Below are 18,339 nucleotides of genomic sequence, written 5' to 3'. Positions count from 1 at the left end.
GGTGGCATAGCAAAAGGATAAGATCATGTTTTCTTCGGCATTTTTCGGAAATAAAGCTAAGTCTCTATGTTTTCTTGTTGCTAATTCCTGGCTGAGATGTTTGGTATTGGCAAAACTCGCTCTTTTAATGCAATTTTGTTGAAAATTAGGCAATTTGTTTTAGACTGAAAGCATCATTCTCAATATCGTGACGTCACAGTCGTGCCAAAGGGGGGGTTGTAAACCCCAAAACCCCCCCCCCCCTGGCTACGCCACTGCTCCATTCGCTTTCGCTAACTTATCAACATTCTCATTTAACCTAGTGAATGGAATAACTTACAGGTAATGCACAAACAACTAACTCCACTATGAAACTGGTGATTGGGCTGCACCAATGGTTCAAAGCTTCAACAAGTAGAATGCAAAAGCGTCAAGATGAAATTTCTAAAGGAACAATCTCAGTTTGACGATGTGACCGAAACTTCAGCGTTACTATGACCGCTTTGACATCCGTTGTTCATTCCGTGCTCTTTCTGTTGGCGAACTGAATTCTTCAAATGCTTGGAGCAGTGCCGGTCTTTGGGGTGTGCAAACCGTGCGATCGCACAGGGCCCGCAAATTAGGGGGCCCGCAATTTACTCAAAAAATGCAATAATTTTGTCATTTTCAATGGAAAAATTCAACAAAGGAATTAACAACAAGAAAACATAGAGACTCAACGAATTCAACCTACTTCGTCCCCTGAACATTTCGTAACCTGAAAAGATCGAGAAAAAAACACGACATAGCCGAATTCGCTGATCGGAGTTGCCGCAAACATTTCAAAATTTCTCGATCTTTTCAGGGGACGAAAAAAAACAACATTTGTTACACGATTTCAGGGTACGAAATCGGGGTACGAATTTTTCAGGAGACGAAATAGGTTGCATCCAGACTCAACATAGAGACATAGCTTTATTTCCGAAAAATGCCAAAGAAAGCATGATCTTATTTTTTGCTATGCCACCGGACAGCACCATTTTACAGTAATATTTATACCTAAATTTTTGTTGAAAATGCTCTAAGAATGCCCCAAATTCAAAGTAATTTTTCAAAATTTTCTGGGGGAGACCCCCCAGACCTCCCGCCGCTGGTTGTCGCTATCGGCGATCACGCCGCCCCTCCCCTTTCAAAGTACCTAGCTACGCTACTGAATTGGATCATTGGCATTGGGGCCCGCAAAGCATATTCCGCACAGGGCCCGAAATACCCTAAGACCGGCACTGCTTGGAGAATCACTTGTGAAACAAATCAACTCAGCAATCGCCGAAATAAAGCAAAATAAATATAAAATCAATGTATTTTTTCAACAAATATGCGACGTACAAACAAACCCAGCAACATTGACACTGGCGAATTGAAACGATAAGTCGCGAATCTGACAGCGAAAAAAAATCCACAAAAGGCAGCACTGGGAGATCCAACATCAGATCGCAAAACTAGCTGGTAACAACTTGGCAGCGATGACGTTTGATGATTTATACGCAAATGCAATGCAAATGTATGTTTAATCAACGTAAAAGCACGAAAGCTTCAAGTTACATCATCAGCTCATTAACTGCTTAACAAAGGCAGTGACCAAGTCCAAGATTCCTTTCGTGCTGGACGGTGCCGAGGATTTGCTAGAACCGGTTTGATGCGGTTGCAACTTGATTGGACTTGAATGTGGAGAATACGAACTTGAAGAGTGACGTAAGTGACGACTGGCGCTTCGTACGCAGGAGTTCTGCGCATAAACAATTCATCGATTTGTGTTTTATGGGGCTTATCAGCCGCAAGAAGCTAAAAACACAACCCAAATAGCAAAAAGTGATGTTTTTTGCATTGATTCAACGTCTGCAACTGCAGATAATTCTGGGTAAGGCCAAGCGGAACATTAAGTTAACCTCCTTTAATGCTAAATGCTGAGCAAAAACTGCAATGTCATTTCTATGGAATCGAAAGTATGGCCTGACAGGGTGTTGAACTCACTTCTATTGGTGAAAGGCCAGTACAAAAATTGGTTAAACCGTTAATAAACCATGGCTACGTGGTGCTGCCTGCTTTGTCACATTATAGATTTAATTATTTTAATAATTTAATGCAAATCCGGCCGTATCTCTAGGTAGCCATGGTTAAACCTCGCAAAGCTAAACTGCGGCGCATGCCTGATGCTGGTACAAGTACATAAGGTAAAAGCTACTTTACGATTAGCCCTACATACGATAACGAAAAAAAAAAACAGAAAATAAAGATGACATCAACGTAATCGTATATGAGAAACTGATATTATGCTTGAACTAAAATTTTGGAATGAGGTTGCTAGGATGTATTGAGTTGTCACAATGGACTGTCACGTGACAAAAGTTGTCAACCTTAATCTACAAGTCAATTTATTTTGTTTTAACAGCGCCATATAAAACAAGCAGAGTAAATGTAATTGTCAATCAAAACAATGCATTGTACAACTTACTGTTGGTTAGATTATGGCGCAATCAGGATGGTAGCGAAAAACCATAAGCATTAAGCTTATGTATTATCTAGTCAGCCACCACCCCATCACAGTACATCAGTGACGTTCGGTGGCTTAAACTGTTGGGAAAGCAACTTGTAAATATGCTGCAGCAAGGTAGTAGGCATGAAAGGCGTAACCGTCGGGCGAAGCCCGAAGGCAACAGTTCTAGCGGGGGGTCTGGGGGGCCTCCGCCAGAAATTTTTGAAAAACACTTCCAATTTGGTGCGCTCTGAGAGCATTTCCAAAACAAATCAAACATAAAAATCTGTCAAATTGTGCTTCGCCTATGTCGTGATCATACATCCATTTAATGTTTAGAAGTCATGAACAATCTTAATTTTAACGTTGCAGGACCAAAATCCAGTGTTAGACATGGAATAATAGTTGTCTAAATATTTAATTCGTCATGAATGTTCATTCTCAAATATTCAGTTAGGCCTACACTACAAAAACTAACACTTAGGCCTAAACATTACAACCGCAAGCAATTTGTACAAAAAGCTGGATAAGTTTGCCTCCTGCGTATAGAAGCTTAACAAACAAAATATTGCATCCGCACCTGAACGTTCATTGGCGAAGTAACGTTACATCAACGCTGTAAAAAGGGCAAAGGCATGACTATGAAAGCTAGTAGGCTAAAGTACATGGCGAGGAGACATCAAAAAACAGCAACAATCATTTCGGCATTATGATGCTTGTGCTGTGTACCGTTACGAGAGACCATTCTGACGAGTTTAGTCTAGCCGCTCTAGCGAATGTATGCACTGACGTCACTGGGAAAGCAAGACTCACCTGGTCTCACCATAACACATCTGATTGGCTAAGCAGCTGGTGACGTTTTGCAAAACGAGTGAAGATTGGATAAAACGAAGGCGTTTTTTGACATTTTTGAACCTGGGAAAGCAACTTTGATAGTTGCTTCCCTGGTTTCTGACAGAAGCGTTTGCGTTAATTGGCATTTATAGGCAAGGCATGCGGTTTGGTGAGGACTTAGACTACTCACAAGCGATACGAGTAATTCTAGTCACGAATACAGTAATTTTCAAGTTAAAATAGACGTGATAAAAATAATAAGAAGTTAAACCTAGAATTCAGTCATTATATTTTGCATAGTTTTCGCTCAGGTAAGCACTGCTTTCCCTCACCGATCGTCACTGCAGTACATCTAACTACACATTCATACACACTAGCGTGCAAGACAGCTCATTCATTCCTTAAAATTCGACAAGGGTCTTTACTTGTCCACACTTGTTCAGTCAAGCATAGTCGCACTTCATTTTTACCAAACAAAGTACAGTTACGAAAGCAACCCACCAGTTCGTCGGCTAGTTCTCTCTTTAGAAGTTGTTTATTCCTGTGGGAGGTGTGCGACTGCTTCAGTATGAGCAGGCACTGCGACATGAGGAGCACCAACGAAGTGTCGGCGACAAACGTCAATGTGGCGTGGTAGCTACTCCGCTTGGCGTCTGTCCCGCTTATCTGAACACGTACACAACGAATTGAAGAGATGTGTTTCTCGGCAGTCGAGTGTAGCAAGAACTCAGCGGCAGACGTGTTTCGCCCATAGGCTGGGCTCATCAGTACCGCACCACTAGTTCTTGCCGCATAGTTCTCAACCGCTGCTTTTGGCAGTCAATTGAATTCTTACCTTTGTGGAAAGAAAACAAGTAAACTAACTGTCGCCAAGGATATGCATAGTTGAGAAGGAGCGATCTTCCTGGCGTCAGCACTGAGTAGTCAGGTAGTGCTGACGCCAGGAAGATCGCTCCTTCTCAACTGAACTGAAGGGAATTGGCACAAAACGTACAAAATCCAGACATATTTTCCCCAGGTTCTACAAATATGCAAGTTACTGAGAACAAGTGAATAAAAGACATCAGTAACCTCTCATGTACATGTAGCTCCACACATCGAAAATTACATGACTTTTGACTCTTTTTATTTCAATAAAGATAATGTCTAAAAAGACATTTTTAACCACGGAAAATGGCCAATGTTTCGATCTTACGGATCTATTCAGAGCAGTGAAATGAAAGTAGAGAGTTGTCTTGAAGTTGGGGATGAGATGGTGGTTTAATGATAATGATGATGAGTGATTTATCAGCATAATGACAATTGATTTCATTTTTAATTTCGGACTTCAGCAAAACGCAATTTTCCCGCCAATTAAAAAGTGTGATTTTTTTTGGAGAAAAGTTATGCTAAGAAATGATTTGAATTTGTTAAAAATAAAACTTGAGAAAAAGACAGGAATTTATCACTGAGCTAGAACATAACTTGTAAATTTCACTTTGTAATTTTCGTTTTGTGTGGATCTACATGTACTTTGAGAGGTTACTGATGTTTTTTTTATTCACTTGTTGATTTATGCATATCAGCTTGTATCCTCGGTGGATGCTTCTCTTGTATCATGGGCCAATCCTATAGATGTTTGCTGGTACACCCTTTCATTTTCTTTGAATTTTAATACTGAGAATAAGCTCAAAGGATTTTTCAATCATTATCTTCAGAGTGTGGGTCCCGTATTTGCACAAGTGTAGTGTACGATGTTGCTCATTTACATGCTCACTTATTTGGTCGGTTTTGAAGTTGAGTATCACTGGGAGTGGAATAATATGCAAAGAAAACACGAAACAGTATCGTGGCAAGTACCTTATGTAAAGCAGATAGCGCAATGTTAGCTGCGTTTATCACAGTTCCGTATGAAGCCTCGACCTCTTGATCCAACGTCGGACTGGCGAAGTTGATGGCGATGAGCTGGCTATACTCATCTGCAAGTGATGGGTGGTGATAATTAGGACTCTGCATTCGGGTGAAAAATATACGACTCCAATTCTTCGATTTATAACTGGCTGACTCCGATTTCAGTATTGCAAGATTGTTGAGGGTTGCCAGATGTATCAATTTTATTTTTATTATATGTTCAACAAGAGTAATCAACAGTTTTATGGAACGTACTGCACTGGGAACGAATAGAACAATAACCCCACCTGGGTCCACCCCTTGATCGAACACCAGCTGACAAATGTTGGGGGAGAGGTTGTAGAGGAAATCCAGGCAGTTTCCAAGGATGGAAAACAAAGTTTCCTGGACGGCTGACACTTCGGGAGAGGCAGTGTCATCCTCCTGTCGAGAATGTAGGTTGGTTAATAAGTTGGATATCAACAGCACAAGCACTGTTGGTCACGTGGTCAAACAATAACAAGCAAACGCCCAACTATACTGAAACGTCACATGCGAATAATTTCTCACCGTTTCTGAAAAAAAAGCGATGTTAATCGAACAAATAGTGAGAATGCTTTTGCAACTGAATTTGTCCTAAATTTCACTTTTTTTAATCATTCAAGTTAAAAGACTCTTATTTCAATCCGCTCAGAGTAAAATTTTGTTGCACGCAAACAACATTCCGAGCAAACTCCTCTAGCGTACGAAAGGTTAAACCCAAGTTACCCACCGCAGGTTTCGACAGAGACCTCCTACTGGTCAGCACACGAAGTGATGAACTTGACTTGAACGAAACTTCCTTCTTTGTGAGAATCTGAAAGGAACGGAATAAATGACCACGTATAATCAAGGACATAGCGTCTCACACAGCACAATCCGTCATCTTTACATTGATCCAACAGACGTTGAATCAATGTAAAAATGACGGATTGTTCTGTGTGGGGTGTTATCGTTAGTCATGATCGAGAGGTTTTAAGTTCAATTCCCGGGCTATTTCCTATTTGAGCTTCACTAGGATATAACTTCTTCTTTCTGTTCAAATCTTTGTCGTCGTAGTTTGTGCCTTTGATATACCACTCATTGTAGCCGGTACTTTTGTTTTGGTTCCGGACGCGTTAACAGCAAAAATAATAAATTAATTGAGCAACAACTTTACCTTGACAGTTTTTTTTAACAATCTGGGTTGCCTCAGCATCGCCACGCATGAATGCGTCGTAGAGAGGACATGCTTCAATGCGCTATCGAAAGTGTGACGCAGCTTGCACTTCCATTGATGCGTGAAACCACGTGACAAGGCAGCCAATAGGGAAGTAGTATGTGTGACCTCACAAAGCAAGGTCTCTCTCTGATTGATATGAATTGCAGACAAACACTGAAACAACAAGTGGAGAACCAATAAACAACCGGGGCTTCGAACCCGGGTGGAAACGATATTTAGGCTACTATGCAGTATTACTAGTTAACAAAAATAAATTAAACAACAGCAGTTTGACTTAGTGCCATCACTTTCTCCAGAGCAATATATTGTCTAACTTTCTTTAGATGGACAAAAGTCTCAGCAGAATTATTTTGGATTTGTAAAAAGTTTCGATTCCCCATTCCCCATGCACTGATCAAGCGTTCTTAATCTTGCTTCCGGTTCTTTGTCATCATCGTGATTATTAGCAGCTAGTATCAGCTATTTTCTGTTTTTTCTGTTTCTGCCACGAGAATATCATCAGCTGTTGCATGGTCAACGTACGTCCAGTCAAAAATCACACTGGCATTTCCAGCACATTTGGTGAGCTCTGCAATGAGGATGTCATCTTCATTATGGGACGTGTCCGCTGTGACTTCAATGCCAGAAGTCATAGCAATGAAACGGGTATGTCTGAAGCCATAGGCGCCTAACCCGTGGGGGCGCGGGGGCCCGGCCCCCACGCATATTTCTCCGTGGGGGCAAATTTTATGCTGTATTGATACATAAAACAATAGATAAACTAGCGATCGGCAGCAGGAAAACATTTTTTAAATGCAAACCGCAACAGCTTCGCGATAAATAATCACCAGAACGAGCAGCTATGCTACAATCCCACACCAGACAATAAAATCTGTCATTTTACATTGATTTAACGTCTGCAGACGCACCCAAAAACAAAACAATTTGCTACGTAGACACGGAGCGTGCGTTTAGCTTTATGCACTTGCAAACAGACTTGATGCGTTGCTCGATGTCGCTTTCGAAAGTCGAAACCTCTGCAGTGAATCGCTCGCTGTGAAAATGAACTTGAAGTCTCTGCCCGAGGTAACCACTAACATTAACCAACGCAACAAGGGCTGGTACAAACCGCATTGCGCACACACGGCCGTTGCCATAGAAACCCGATCAAAGGCAGGAATATGTGCATCTTTTGTTTCATCTACAACACGAAAACCGGCGTTTTACAGCGAATTGAAAGCAGATCAGTCATAAGTTGCGACATTGTAGTGAAAAGGGAGAAATGTCAAGTGGAAAACTTAATCAAACGTCTCTCCGTAACTATTTTCAAGGGCTGTTTAAGGATGTCAGCAACTTCTAAATTTATTCAAGGTGACGTGCTGTCATAGGCGTAGCCAGGGGGGGGGGGGCGAAAGGCGCCATGGCCCCCCAAATTTTCAAAGCTTGCATTCCGAAGTTGAACCCTTTGTTGAAAATGTAATAAAATTTGTAGAAATTTATAACGTTTTCCAAGACATCTGGCTATTACACCCCAAGGACTTGTTTTAGACACACAGAAAGACACCAATAAATTTTGCAAATCGTAAATCGCGCAAAATTTACTCGATTTACGTTTCTTTGAACTAATTTGTGGAAGCAATTTCAGAATGGCTTACTCTGTTGGGTTTTTGTGTAGCTGAGTTTTTGGTGTTCTCTAATGTTAGCCGCAGATTTTGCCCGTTCGTGTGTAAGAGCTACCTTTAATAAGTTAATAGCTGTTTATCTGCTAAAAAATTTTATACTAATATTATCCTAAAAGTGTTTCCAGAAAGCGCTATAATCCATTATTTGAGTGTAATTTTGCAAAAATTTTCCGGGGGAGCATGCCCCCGGACCCCCCTAGAATACACATGCCTTCGGCATGCTCTAACCCCCACCAGTTTCATTGCTTCCCATTGCTCAACCCACCAGGATACGCCACTGCACATCAGGTGGCGATGTCTTAAATCAAACACTTTGTCGTTCTCTTCAATGCATCAAATATTTGGCCCCCCCCCCAAATTTTTGTCCTGGCTACGCCACTGCGTGCTGTTGAATTGAAGTAAACATGAATGATTTTACTTTCAACAGGTATATTTTCAAGCGCATGATCAAGTTAGTATTTGCATTCCATTTTCAAAACATTGTCATTCCATTAATACAGTATACCTTTTACTAAACCTTTTCGTCTCGTGTTTCATGCTAATAAATCTAGTTCGTTGCTGAACTTTATGTTGTGCTTAGCTTAAAGAGTCGCAGTCCATCAACCGCTAGCAGACGCATGGCATGTGTTTGCTTAAGCGAAGTGATCGAGTTTTGTTTATAATAATTAACGATAGGTCGAACGTAGCGATAACTCCGAGTGTGGCAATAAAAGCAATCCTAGTGTGACGGCATAATTACGTCATCGATCTGCGTGACATTTTGCTGAATTTACGTTGCTGCTGATGAAACACGCTTTCGCCCCCACGGTCAAAAAAATAGTTAGGCGCCTATGTCTGAAGCAATTACTTTTCGATTCAACTGATATCCAAGCTCTATCAAGCAGGTGCAACGCTTCCACAACATTGACGATTTCAGTTATTTCGAGATAGAGAGCGCTGCATATGCTCTGGGGGCACCAAAAATGCTTCGAAAACCAAAAACGAGTGAATCAAGGTTTCGAGTTAGGGGCTAGTTTTTTGCATGTATTTGATGGGCGTTTTCCAGAGACCACCGGACCAGTCAACCTCTTTCAAGATAGGGAGAGTTTCGAGTTAAAGAGCTTAGCTTTAGAGTTATCGAGCTTTCACTGAATTAATAACTAAATAATAACAAGCCCTTGAGCTTGAAGCTCGTGAGTGGCGATTGTTGATGCAAAACGTCGTATTGTAGGCTACATTACATCATTCCAATGCTCACAAGCAAGCGGTCCCACCTGCCACATTCGATCCTGGTGCACTCCGATGAAGTCAAGCGTGTCGTCTATGAAGTCATGTGACAAGGAACCAATCATGCGTGTCATTAACACCAGACTGAGGTGGTAGACCTCTAACCACTGAAATACGAAGTATTAATAAATGTTTTCGGTAGATATCTTTTCACAAAAACATTTAATCAACTAAGTGGCAAAAGTGAATGCATCATATTCATGAATGATATATCCCAGAGTTTCTCATGACAATTTCTTTAGCGAAAAACTTGTCAAAAACCAACAAATTTGAACATCATGTATCCTGGTATATCACCACACACAACAGACAGAACAATACTCTCTCTCAACAAACGGTAAAATCATTGAAACGACAAAAATGTGATGTTAAAAAAACACAAGCAATGAGACTTTGTTAACTCGACCATTGCGTGTAAGGTTCGATTAGAAAATGTCCGATTATTACAGGAACGAAAGAGATTCGGCCAAGTACCCGGAAATCTCCGATCACCATTATTATCGATGTCAACTAGGTCCAGCCACTCACATACGAAACCCCAAGTAGGCCACCTACCTCCTTATTTGGCTTGTTGTAGGCGTTGGCGAGATTCAGGCAAAGTTGGGGGAATAACCCGGTTGAGTGAAGCATATGTGACGTCACGTCGCAGGAGGCCATGGCCATTAACAAGCGCATGATGGCAGAAGAAAGACGAATAACATCTGAACAGAACAACAAGTTACGGCACCAACATAACATGACGTGTTGAACAAGAAACAACAATGGACGGAAATTAAAAGGATAAGAATGTGGTGATGTCAATTTCGGTGTCCGACAAATTGTTCGTAAGCAATTGTTCGTAAAACAATTGTTCGTAAAATTAATTCTTCGTAAAACAATTCTTCCTAAAGCATTTTTTCGTGCATGCAGTTAAAATTTGATGTATACGAAGAATTGTTTTACGGATTTCATTTTACGAAAAAAAGTTTACGAACAATTGATTACAAACAATTGCTTACGAACAATTGCTTACGAACAATTTGCCTTCAACCGTCAATTTCGATGCTCGTCTTCAAGCTGGGTACTGATCACCTGAGGCACAGCTGTGTGCTCTGAGTAGGAGGCGAACTAACGCCCTTTCGATCATTAATCAGATGTTTCCACCACTCGGCCACGGCGCCGACTTCGAAACGAAATGAAGCTCGAAAAGTAAAAGTCGCAGAATGAGAAACCAGCACAAGTGCAGTTGTGGTTTCAATAATGACAACGTAGATTTGAAAGGATGACGCAATTATTTCATAGTACCTACCAGCGTTATCAGAACATGACGTCAGAGATTGCACAAGCACGGTCATCATGAGGTTAACCGACGACTCACGCGACACAATCCTCAACCAATGGCTGATTGTTTCGTCAACGAGGAACAACTCCTCCAATGAACGGACCAGCAGGATGGGGATCTGAAGGTTAGTTCGGTGAACAAGAGTCTAAGGTTCGATGCCCCACTTAGCCTGCCGCTTAAGTGGAATGCAACACTTATCACTTATATTGTTGCAACAACAACAATTTGAGAGTGTAATTTTGAGCGTTGTTTTATCTCGACAGTATTTAATTGTCGACTCGTGAGTTTGTTCCAGGAATGTGAAACATGAGTCGCTTCGCTTAGATCGTGAATAAATTCTAAAGAAAAAAAGTTAATGAAATGATTTAATAACAAAACAATTATCTGGTTTGACGTCATCCTAATCAGTTTTCTTTTATTTTTATTATTAAAGCAAAATAATTGAGGTCAGAGACGAACAGAAAGTCCAGTTGTGGTTATCATGTAACTGTTCAATGGGGCTTTTGTTCCTTTAATGCCATTGAGAAGTTCAAACAAGTACCTACCTCGAGAGTTTGTGGATTCAAATCTCTTAACAAAACGGTTAGATGGTTACATGTCGTTTCGATTAGGTCGGGAATGCAATCTGGGAAAGGTATTGGAAGTACATTTAGAAAATAAAAATGCTAAACTTGCTTTTATGCATTGAAAAACCTGGGGGTAATAAATGCATCTGCTACTACTTTTAAATATAAAATTAATAGCTTAATTTTAAAATCAATTGCAATGAATTTGCTATCCTAGTCTGTGGCTTCGCAAACAACCACAAAGTGTCATCAAAAACCAGCACGTTAAAAAGCAAAATCCGATAATGATGATGCATCACTTCACTATGACGCAACCAATTATAGACGCCGACCTGTCATCTTGTCCCTCTTCGAGGATGAGATGATGTGGATGGCCACCGCATGGAGGTTGGTAGCCACCTTCGCAAGTCCAGGAGACTCACACGACTTCTGGATGCAAGATACTATCCTGAGTGGAGAAAGATTGCATTGTAATTTTTGAAGTATATCGAATTGTCTAAATGATTCTATTTGAAAAAAAACCTTCTGAAGATCTCAAGAGGTGAAACAGCCCGTTAAAGTTTTTAGTGAAGGGATCTGTATTTGATGGAATTCGCTCTAAATGGCTTTTTTGTAGTTGTTAGTAGCCTACAGTCATCATCATCAGTCGTCATCTCCACCTGCAGCAGATTGCGCATCAACATGAGTTATTTGCTTTCAAGAGTGGCGATTTTGAGCCAACTCGCCCAGTGTCGCCAAGTTGAGTCCGGTCCATGATTGGATGTTGTATTTTTTATAGTATGTATTGTTTAATGAACTAAGTAATATAAAGACTCGCCCGTAACAACTCCACCAATGCTTTAACAATAAACGCTTTGTGTGATCACCAAGTTGAGAATTAAATTGTGAACAACAAAGGCTGCTCAAAAGAAGCCCCCTGAGATAAGCGGTTACATGTATGACTGTATGTGTACAAGGTAAAATCCATGTGGCTTAGCCCTTTTAAAATATGAAAAACTCCTTTTTGTGCGGTGAGGCAGCAATTTTAGCCTTTGCCCAAACAGGTGAGTATTTTCTGTGTTTCTATTGTCACGCTGGAATTGAAATTAGCGGGTGTTGCCCCATGACGCCACAACGCACCTCGCCAGGTAATGTTCGACATTGAGTTGTGGCTTCGCAGAAGACAACTTTGGTTCGGTCTGCTTCGATACTAGAGAGAGCATCAAACCGCTTACAAGGTCTAGAATCACGATGTCGTCACCAGACTCGCTGACGTTATTCACCTGAAATGACGTCACGCGTAAAAGTAAGTCGAAACAACGCCCACTAGTGGTGTAACGCCACGATGAGCGCTAAGTTGTTTTAAATCAATTTACTGCAAATTTTACGCAAGAAAACGATTAAAATGTGAAAATATTTCAACGGATGTTTATCAGGCAAAGAAGTTTTATTTCAGACGAAGATTTTTCAAGTGGCATTAAGTTAACCATGCTCCATGAGTCAAGATAGTTTTAAATCTTAAGCCTGGTCTACACTACAAAATATTTTGAGCTGAGCGTGGCTCATTCTTTGTTTATTTAACACAAAGCTTCTCTCGGCAGCAGCGCCGCCGTCGGCCTGAAAATGTCTGGTCATCGCGAGCTTTTTTTCCCTCAGGAGAGATTCGCTTGACCAAGGTTCTGGCTCAAAATTTAGTTTGAGCTCAGGTCTAGGCATTTTTTGGAACTTTGGTGGAAAGGCAGTTTCAGTTTTCTGGAAGGATGGTACTCTGTTTCAGTTAATAGGTTAGTTGGTGTGTGTAGATAAAAATTAAAAGGTTAGGTTTAAAAAAGTCTTACATTGGCCTACTTAGCTGTTGGTTTGGTTAAGGTGGCACTTCACTAGGCTTTTGGTATGATTAAAGTTGAACTTCCAGCTAGTATGATAGTCCTACCACTTAGACTGATTCAAACTATCTTTAGCTGTTGGTCAGGTTCAGGTAGTACTTCATCAGGCTTTTGGTCAAACTTGGGTTGGCTTACCGGCTAGTCTTGCATTGATTGCAGGGTTCAACTCTACAAGTTATAGGACAGCCTATTACACTGTGTCAGTACAGCGATGGAATGGATGGATGCGTTTGATTGATAAGTATAAATCAATTGAAGGCGAGTTTCCAGTCAGATGACGTAACCAAGCAGAAAGTGACGTTGTTAGCGCTTGAATGCGCACGGTAGCAAGATCAAATTTGCCAGTGTAGACAGTTTTTAGTCAGTCGAGGCTTGACAAGGCAGGCGTTTGCGCTTTTCGGGCTTGTAGTGTAGACCAGGCTTAATGCTTGGCTGATCAAAAGAAACCTATTCGTACACTTAAAAACTTCTATCGAGAACTTGAAATACAATCAAACCATCCGAGTTTAACAAAGTGTATCAAGAAATACAATTTTGGTAGAGAGGTGACTTTCTTCAACCATAGACAGATAAAACCAAGCAACCACACGGCATTTAACATCATACATTAGAGTGAACATAAAACTATAAACTACAAACGTTTTCGGCCATACTCAAGTTAGCCCTTCTCAAGTAACGAAAATAACTGATTTTACAACAGCATCTACATTGAAAATAACTGATCTGCACAATAAAATGAAAATGCCGTGTGGTTGCTTGGTTTTATCTGTCTATGTATCAAGAAATGAAAACAAAAATAACGGTAACCTCTCAAGCACATGCCGCTCCACACAAAGTGAAAATTAAATGGCTTTAAAATCCTTTTTTTTGTGATTTGAAAGAAAAACGCCTAACAGAGGACAACTAAGTTACCAAGAAAGTTTGTTAAAAGTTATTCTCGACAGAGAGTTGGCAACCTACCAAGAAGGTGATGGAGTCAATGAGATCATTGAGGATCACTCCAACCAACCCTAAATCTATGATCGGAGCCACGGAGATGAAACTGCGCCATGCTGACGTGAACATCTGATGACGTCGTCGCTCGAAACGCTTTGACGTCATAAGGGTCTTTGTGACGCACAGAAGCACCTGAAAATATCAGTTATTATAATATTCCTGTGTCAAGCGATGCTTTAGTTTAGTGGATCATTATGACGGTGCCCAGTGGGAAGAATGTAGTGCTTTCCACTCGGATTAGTAGAACTTCTGTCTCGAAATAAGGTTTTTATAAACAAAAACGATCGTTTTTCTAGCAATGCATCTTCTGCCAACTGACCTTGGACCAGTGTTCGAAGCGTTTCTTATCAGAGAACTCTTTCATCACTTTGTCCAGCGTCTTGTCTTGTTCACCACGACCCGTGTAAAACCACTCAAGCGCAACGATATTGATCACGTGAGCACAGGTCTCCAATAGTTCACTCTGCAATAGAATTGACATGAACACCCAGTTCATTACACAACACACGTTCCCGACGCCCGGTATGAGTGAAACAAGGAATTCTTCACATTTTCTGAATTTTCCAAAACTAATGACTAACGATCAAACAATAGTGAGCCCAAAATGTGGATAGTAAACTCATGCTCAGCAAACGTTTCGAAAACTGTATCTTCCATCTTCAGTGCCATAATCGCTGTATATTTATTTTGTATAAAAAAAAATTACTATACATTTATAGCAGTAGCACTGAAGATGCAAATAGTTACTTTTCGAAACGTTTGCTGAACATGAGTTTAGTATCTACGTTATGGGCTTTTTCTTTTAGATCAGACTAACCAGGCGTTCCAACCATTGCGCTATGAACAAACGCTTTGAAAAAATTCAATTCTCCGCCAAAATCACATGGTTGCACAATGCACATCATGCAATCATGAACTACAATGCTTCCTGCGCAATACCGACCTGCGCAATATCTTTGGGCGAATTTTCACTAAATAGCGGAAAGAGCACAGCACTCCAAAACCCAAGGCCTTCATTTGCTGACGTTGAACGAAGAGCCTGAGATAGAAACGGCAATGTAACACGGTGAAGGTTTGACGTAGGTAGCCTGCAACCACAACCAATCATCTGGCTTGGAATCTACTGCGTACCCACATTACATATGCTGGGTTTGAATCGTAGACGTAGGTTCAATCATTAAGATTGGATGCATAGTTGAGTGGTGAGAGCCCTAGGTTCCTCGAAAGGGCGCCGGTTCGACACCGCTCAAGGTCATGCAGATGTGGCTTTGATAAAACACTTAATATCATGCTTAAAAGTCGACACAAAGATTTGCTTCCTTCCCGTCCACTTAATATAAAAACCAAGGTTGAAAGTTTAAAGCACCTGCCCACAGTTGCAGTGTTGTTGCTTGTAAGCCATCCGACCAATACCGCTTTTATTTACACTCATGAAATCGCTTTTGCTAATTTTAGCAAATAATTAACTACCTGCAGAGCTGAATGCCTCCTGTCCACCCACAGAGCATTGAGCAGCTTGACACAGGAGGTATGAAGCCGTGGTGGGAGCATATAGGTCCCCTGGTAGAGAGGGTTGATCATACCTAGGACCACGCTGAGACAACTGGACTCCCCAAGTTTCAAACCCTGGAACAATACTCGGTGATCAAACGAGCGCATTAAGATTTGGCATTGATGGGGCTGAAGAAACGATACGTTTGAGAGCAGGGTGGTAAGTCACTTCGTTTCAACCGCCATACTTCAAAAACTACGTACACCTAATTTATTACACCCTGGGCGGAGGGGAGCAGCGGTTTTTTACAACCAGCCTAGACCAGTGTCCAATAGTGGAGACTTTCACGTTTTTTAAAAACATTCCTGAAAACACTGACAATGCATAAATTTCTTTCAGTATTTGTTTCATAATAACCGTGCATATGTTTTCCTCGTGCGCCCAGCAAACAAAATACCAATATTGTTGTCTTTCACATTTCAAATGTTTTCGAACAAACGCTGATAGTTCCGTAACAACTGGACAATGGACATACTTTGTACAAATACTTGGCTCAACAAGCGTCGCCGTGACTCACAAGTTCTGGTTTGTCGTTGTCAATGCACTGGAGGTCGAGGAAGAGCTCCAACAGACCGGGCTGGGTCTGCGCGCAAACCGCAAATAATTCTAGGATCCCGACTTTGATCGCTGTGTCTTCAGTACGGGACTTCAATCTCAGCAGAAGGATGGTGCTGGAAGAGCAAGTATTATGGCAAGTGCAATCAATCAATCGTTTATTTATCAAAAAACAAAACACAAAAGTGACATAAAACAATAATACATACAATGTTTAGGTTTTGTTATTGATAGGGAGACAACGAAACGACCATACGGTCAACTAGTCAGTTGCCACCCTGGAAAGAATAATTTGAGTTATGAAACTGATCAACAATTTAACCAAATTAGTTACAATCAAAAAAGAAAACACAAACAAGACTAATACTTCGACTAGTAGCTTACAATTAATTGTCAGCTTCATAAAATTGTATGCCAGATTTTCCAACAAATAGTAATCATGAAAATTGTCGCAACACACAATTGTCGATCCCATGAGATCGATGCATTTCTAAGTAAGATGGCTAGCTTGATCCTGGGATCCGAATTTGTTGGACTAAGTTGTGTACAAAATTAACCATGAATGCTACTCGGTTTAATATGTTTGTAACATAAAAACATTTTACAAAATGTTCTATCGTAACGCAATGAGCGGTTTTATTTAATATGAGAAATCACTGCACGTGCCTGGAAGTCTGTGATTGAAAGGTGAACTTCCCGAAAGTGAATTTCCCACAAAGGTGAGTTTTAAGTCCAAGTCACCGAATGAAAAATAATTTATTTGTTCATTTCGATATAATTTCATCGCCTTCATAAATTAGTTTTTCTCAAAGGCAAGCTACCCAAAGTTAACAATCTTTATTGTATTGGTCTCCTACCGTATTGCGGACACATCAGGACCCAGGCAAGCGTACAGAGACATCGGTGCAATGAGAGAAATCCGCCGCAACAAGGAGACGGCAAGCCGGGGAAGTATCAAATTTTGGCGATGATACAGATAACCAGCTACAACTGAAACTACATTGTTGTCTGCAAAACAATCATCCATCAAATGTCTTATAATGAAACAGTCGTTGATCACTAAATACTATTATGACACTTTGACAATTTCCAAAGAAATGGTTACGCCACCAAACGGGGATAATTATTTCAAAACGTCACGCACCTTCAACACTAGGTGTCGCTAGAACCTGATGCAAATAGGAGCGTTGATTCAGATCAGAGGTAGGAATGAGGGCGGATTCCACACGCAGCAAGTTATTGAGAAGGGAAAACCCAATCTGGATTGTTTCCATCAAACGCGTAGCAACGATGGAAAAAGGCTGAACGAATCGGTTGAAGTATTACGTCGAAACATTTAATTACGTTTAGTTCTTTGCATAGCATACTAACAGTACAGTTGGAAACCTAAACTCGGTCTGCACTCATGATCTTCTCACTGATGGGTTGCCTGCAGAACGGTGGGTGCTCTGTGCAACGATCTATAGAGCGCGAGTTCAACACCCGTCGTAGAAATTTACAGGTTTAAAAAAAGAAGATATTTACGGTAAGTGCACACGACGAGAGTTGAACCATCATCAGACGATCTCTTCAGAATCGGTTATCAAGGTAAAAAAGGAAGATTTTTTGACAACACACGCAGCCATCACCAAATCTGCAAAGCATTCTCTTTTTGCATTCATTTAACGTCTGCAGACGTTGAATCAATGCAAAAAATGACCGATTTGCGGATTGGGTTCTCACCTCGCTAGCAGCGACAGCATGCAATGTGTCAACATTAACGCATGCCAGCCTCAGTATGACTTGACCAACACTGCTGCAGGACAAGATAGTGACGACATTCTTCTGGAGGTTTCTCTCCGCTTCACGAGTGGAATTGACACCAATTGATGTGCTGAGGATGACGTGGCACATTTGAAGGCAGCGAACACCTGTCAAAATTAAATTTTATAATCTTCACAAATGTTGGAAAAGAAATTCAGTGAGTACCACCTGGTTATACGACATGAAACTACGAAATATTTGGTTAATATTCTTTGCATTTTAGTGCAAAAATCGACCTTTCGGTATGCTAGGGCAGTGGTTCCCATACTTTGGGTTGTGACCCAAACATGGGTCGCTAA

General features: G+C 40.9%; 1 protein-coding gene across 1 annotated transcript in view; it reads right to left on the bottom strand.

Moving 5' to 3' along the window:
• Positions 1 to 1,306: 1,306 nt before the first annotated feature.
• LOC145768146 (nucleoporin NUP188-like) overlaps positions 1,307 to 18,339 on the bottom strand; it is a 32,699-nt gene continuing 15,666 nt past the window's right edge. The window contains exons 18-37 of the mRNA XM_082579618.1: positions 17,960 to 18,147; positions 17,382 to 17,538; positions 17,095 to 17,245; positions 16,200 to 16,353; positions 15,601 to 15,756; positions 15,074 to 15,169; positions 14,450 to 14,593; positions 14,095 to 14,262; positions 12,389 to 12,531; positions 11,602 to 11,717; positions 11,249 to 11,328; positions 10,671 to 10,821; positions 9,938 to 10,083; positions 9,370 to 9,489; positions 6,393 to 6,608; positions 5,967 to 6,050; positions 5,503 to 5,638; positions 5,165 to 5,283; positions 3,827 to 3,991; positions 1,307 to 1,744 (exon numbers count right to left, since the gene is read on the bottom strand). Coding sequence (XP_082435744.1) covers positions 1,565 to 1,744; positions 3,827 to 3,991; positions 5,165 to 5,283; positions 5,503 to 5,638; positions 5,967 to 6,050; positions 6,393 to 6,608; positions 9,370 to 9,489; positions 9,938 to 10,083; positions 10,671 to 10,821; positions 11,249 to 11,328; positions 11,602 to 11,717; positions 12,389 to 12,531; positions 14,095 to 14,262; positions 14,450 to 14,593; positions 15,074 to 15,169; positions 15,601 to 15,756; positions 16,200 to 16,353; positions 17,095 to 17,245; positions 17,382 to 17,538; positions 17,960 to 18,147 — 2,870 coding nt within the window. The 3' untranslated portion in view covers positions 1,307 to 1,564. The remainder of the gene's footprint in view (positions 1,745 to 3,826; positions 3,992 to 5,164; positions 5,284 to 5,502; positions 5,639 to 5,966; positions 6,051 to 6,392; positions 6,609 to 9,369; positions 9,490 to 9,937; positions 10,084 to 10,670; positions 10,822 to 11,248; positions 11,329 to 11,601; positions 11,718 to 12,388; positions 12,532 to 14,094; positions 14,263 to 14,449; positions 14,594 to 15,073; positions 15,170 to 15,600; positions 15,757 to 16,199; positions 16,354 to 17,094; positions 17,246 to 17,381; positions 17,539 to 17,959; positions 18,148 to 18,339) is intronic.

Source organism: Aplidium turbinatum, chromosome 4 (assembly GCF_918807975.1).
Source record: "Aplidium turbinatum chromosome 4, kaAplTurb1.1, whole genome shotgun sequence".
In the NCBI taxonomy this organism is placed as follows: Eukaryota; Metazoa; Chordata; class Ascidiacea; order Aplousobranchia; family Polyclinidae; genus Aplidium; species Aplidium turbinatum.
This window is presented reverse-complemented; position numbering and strand designations above follow the sequence as displayed.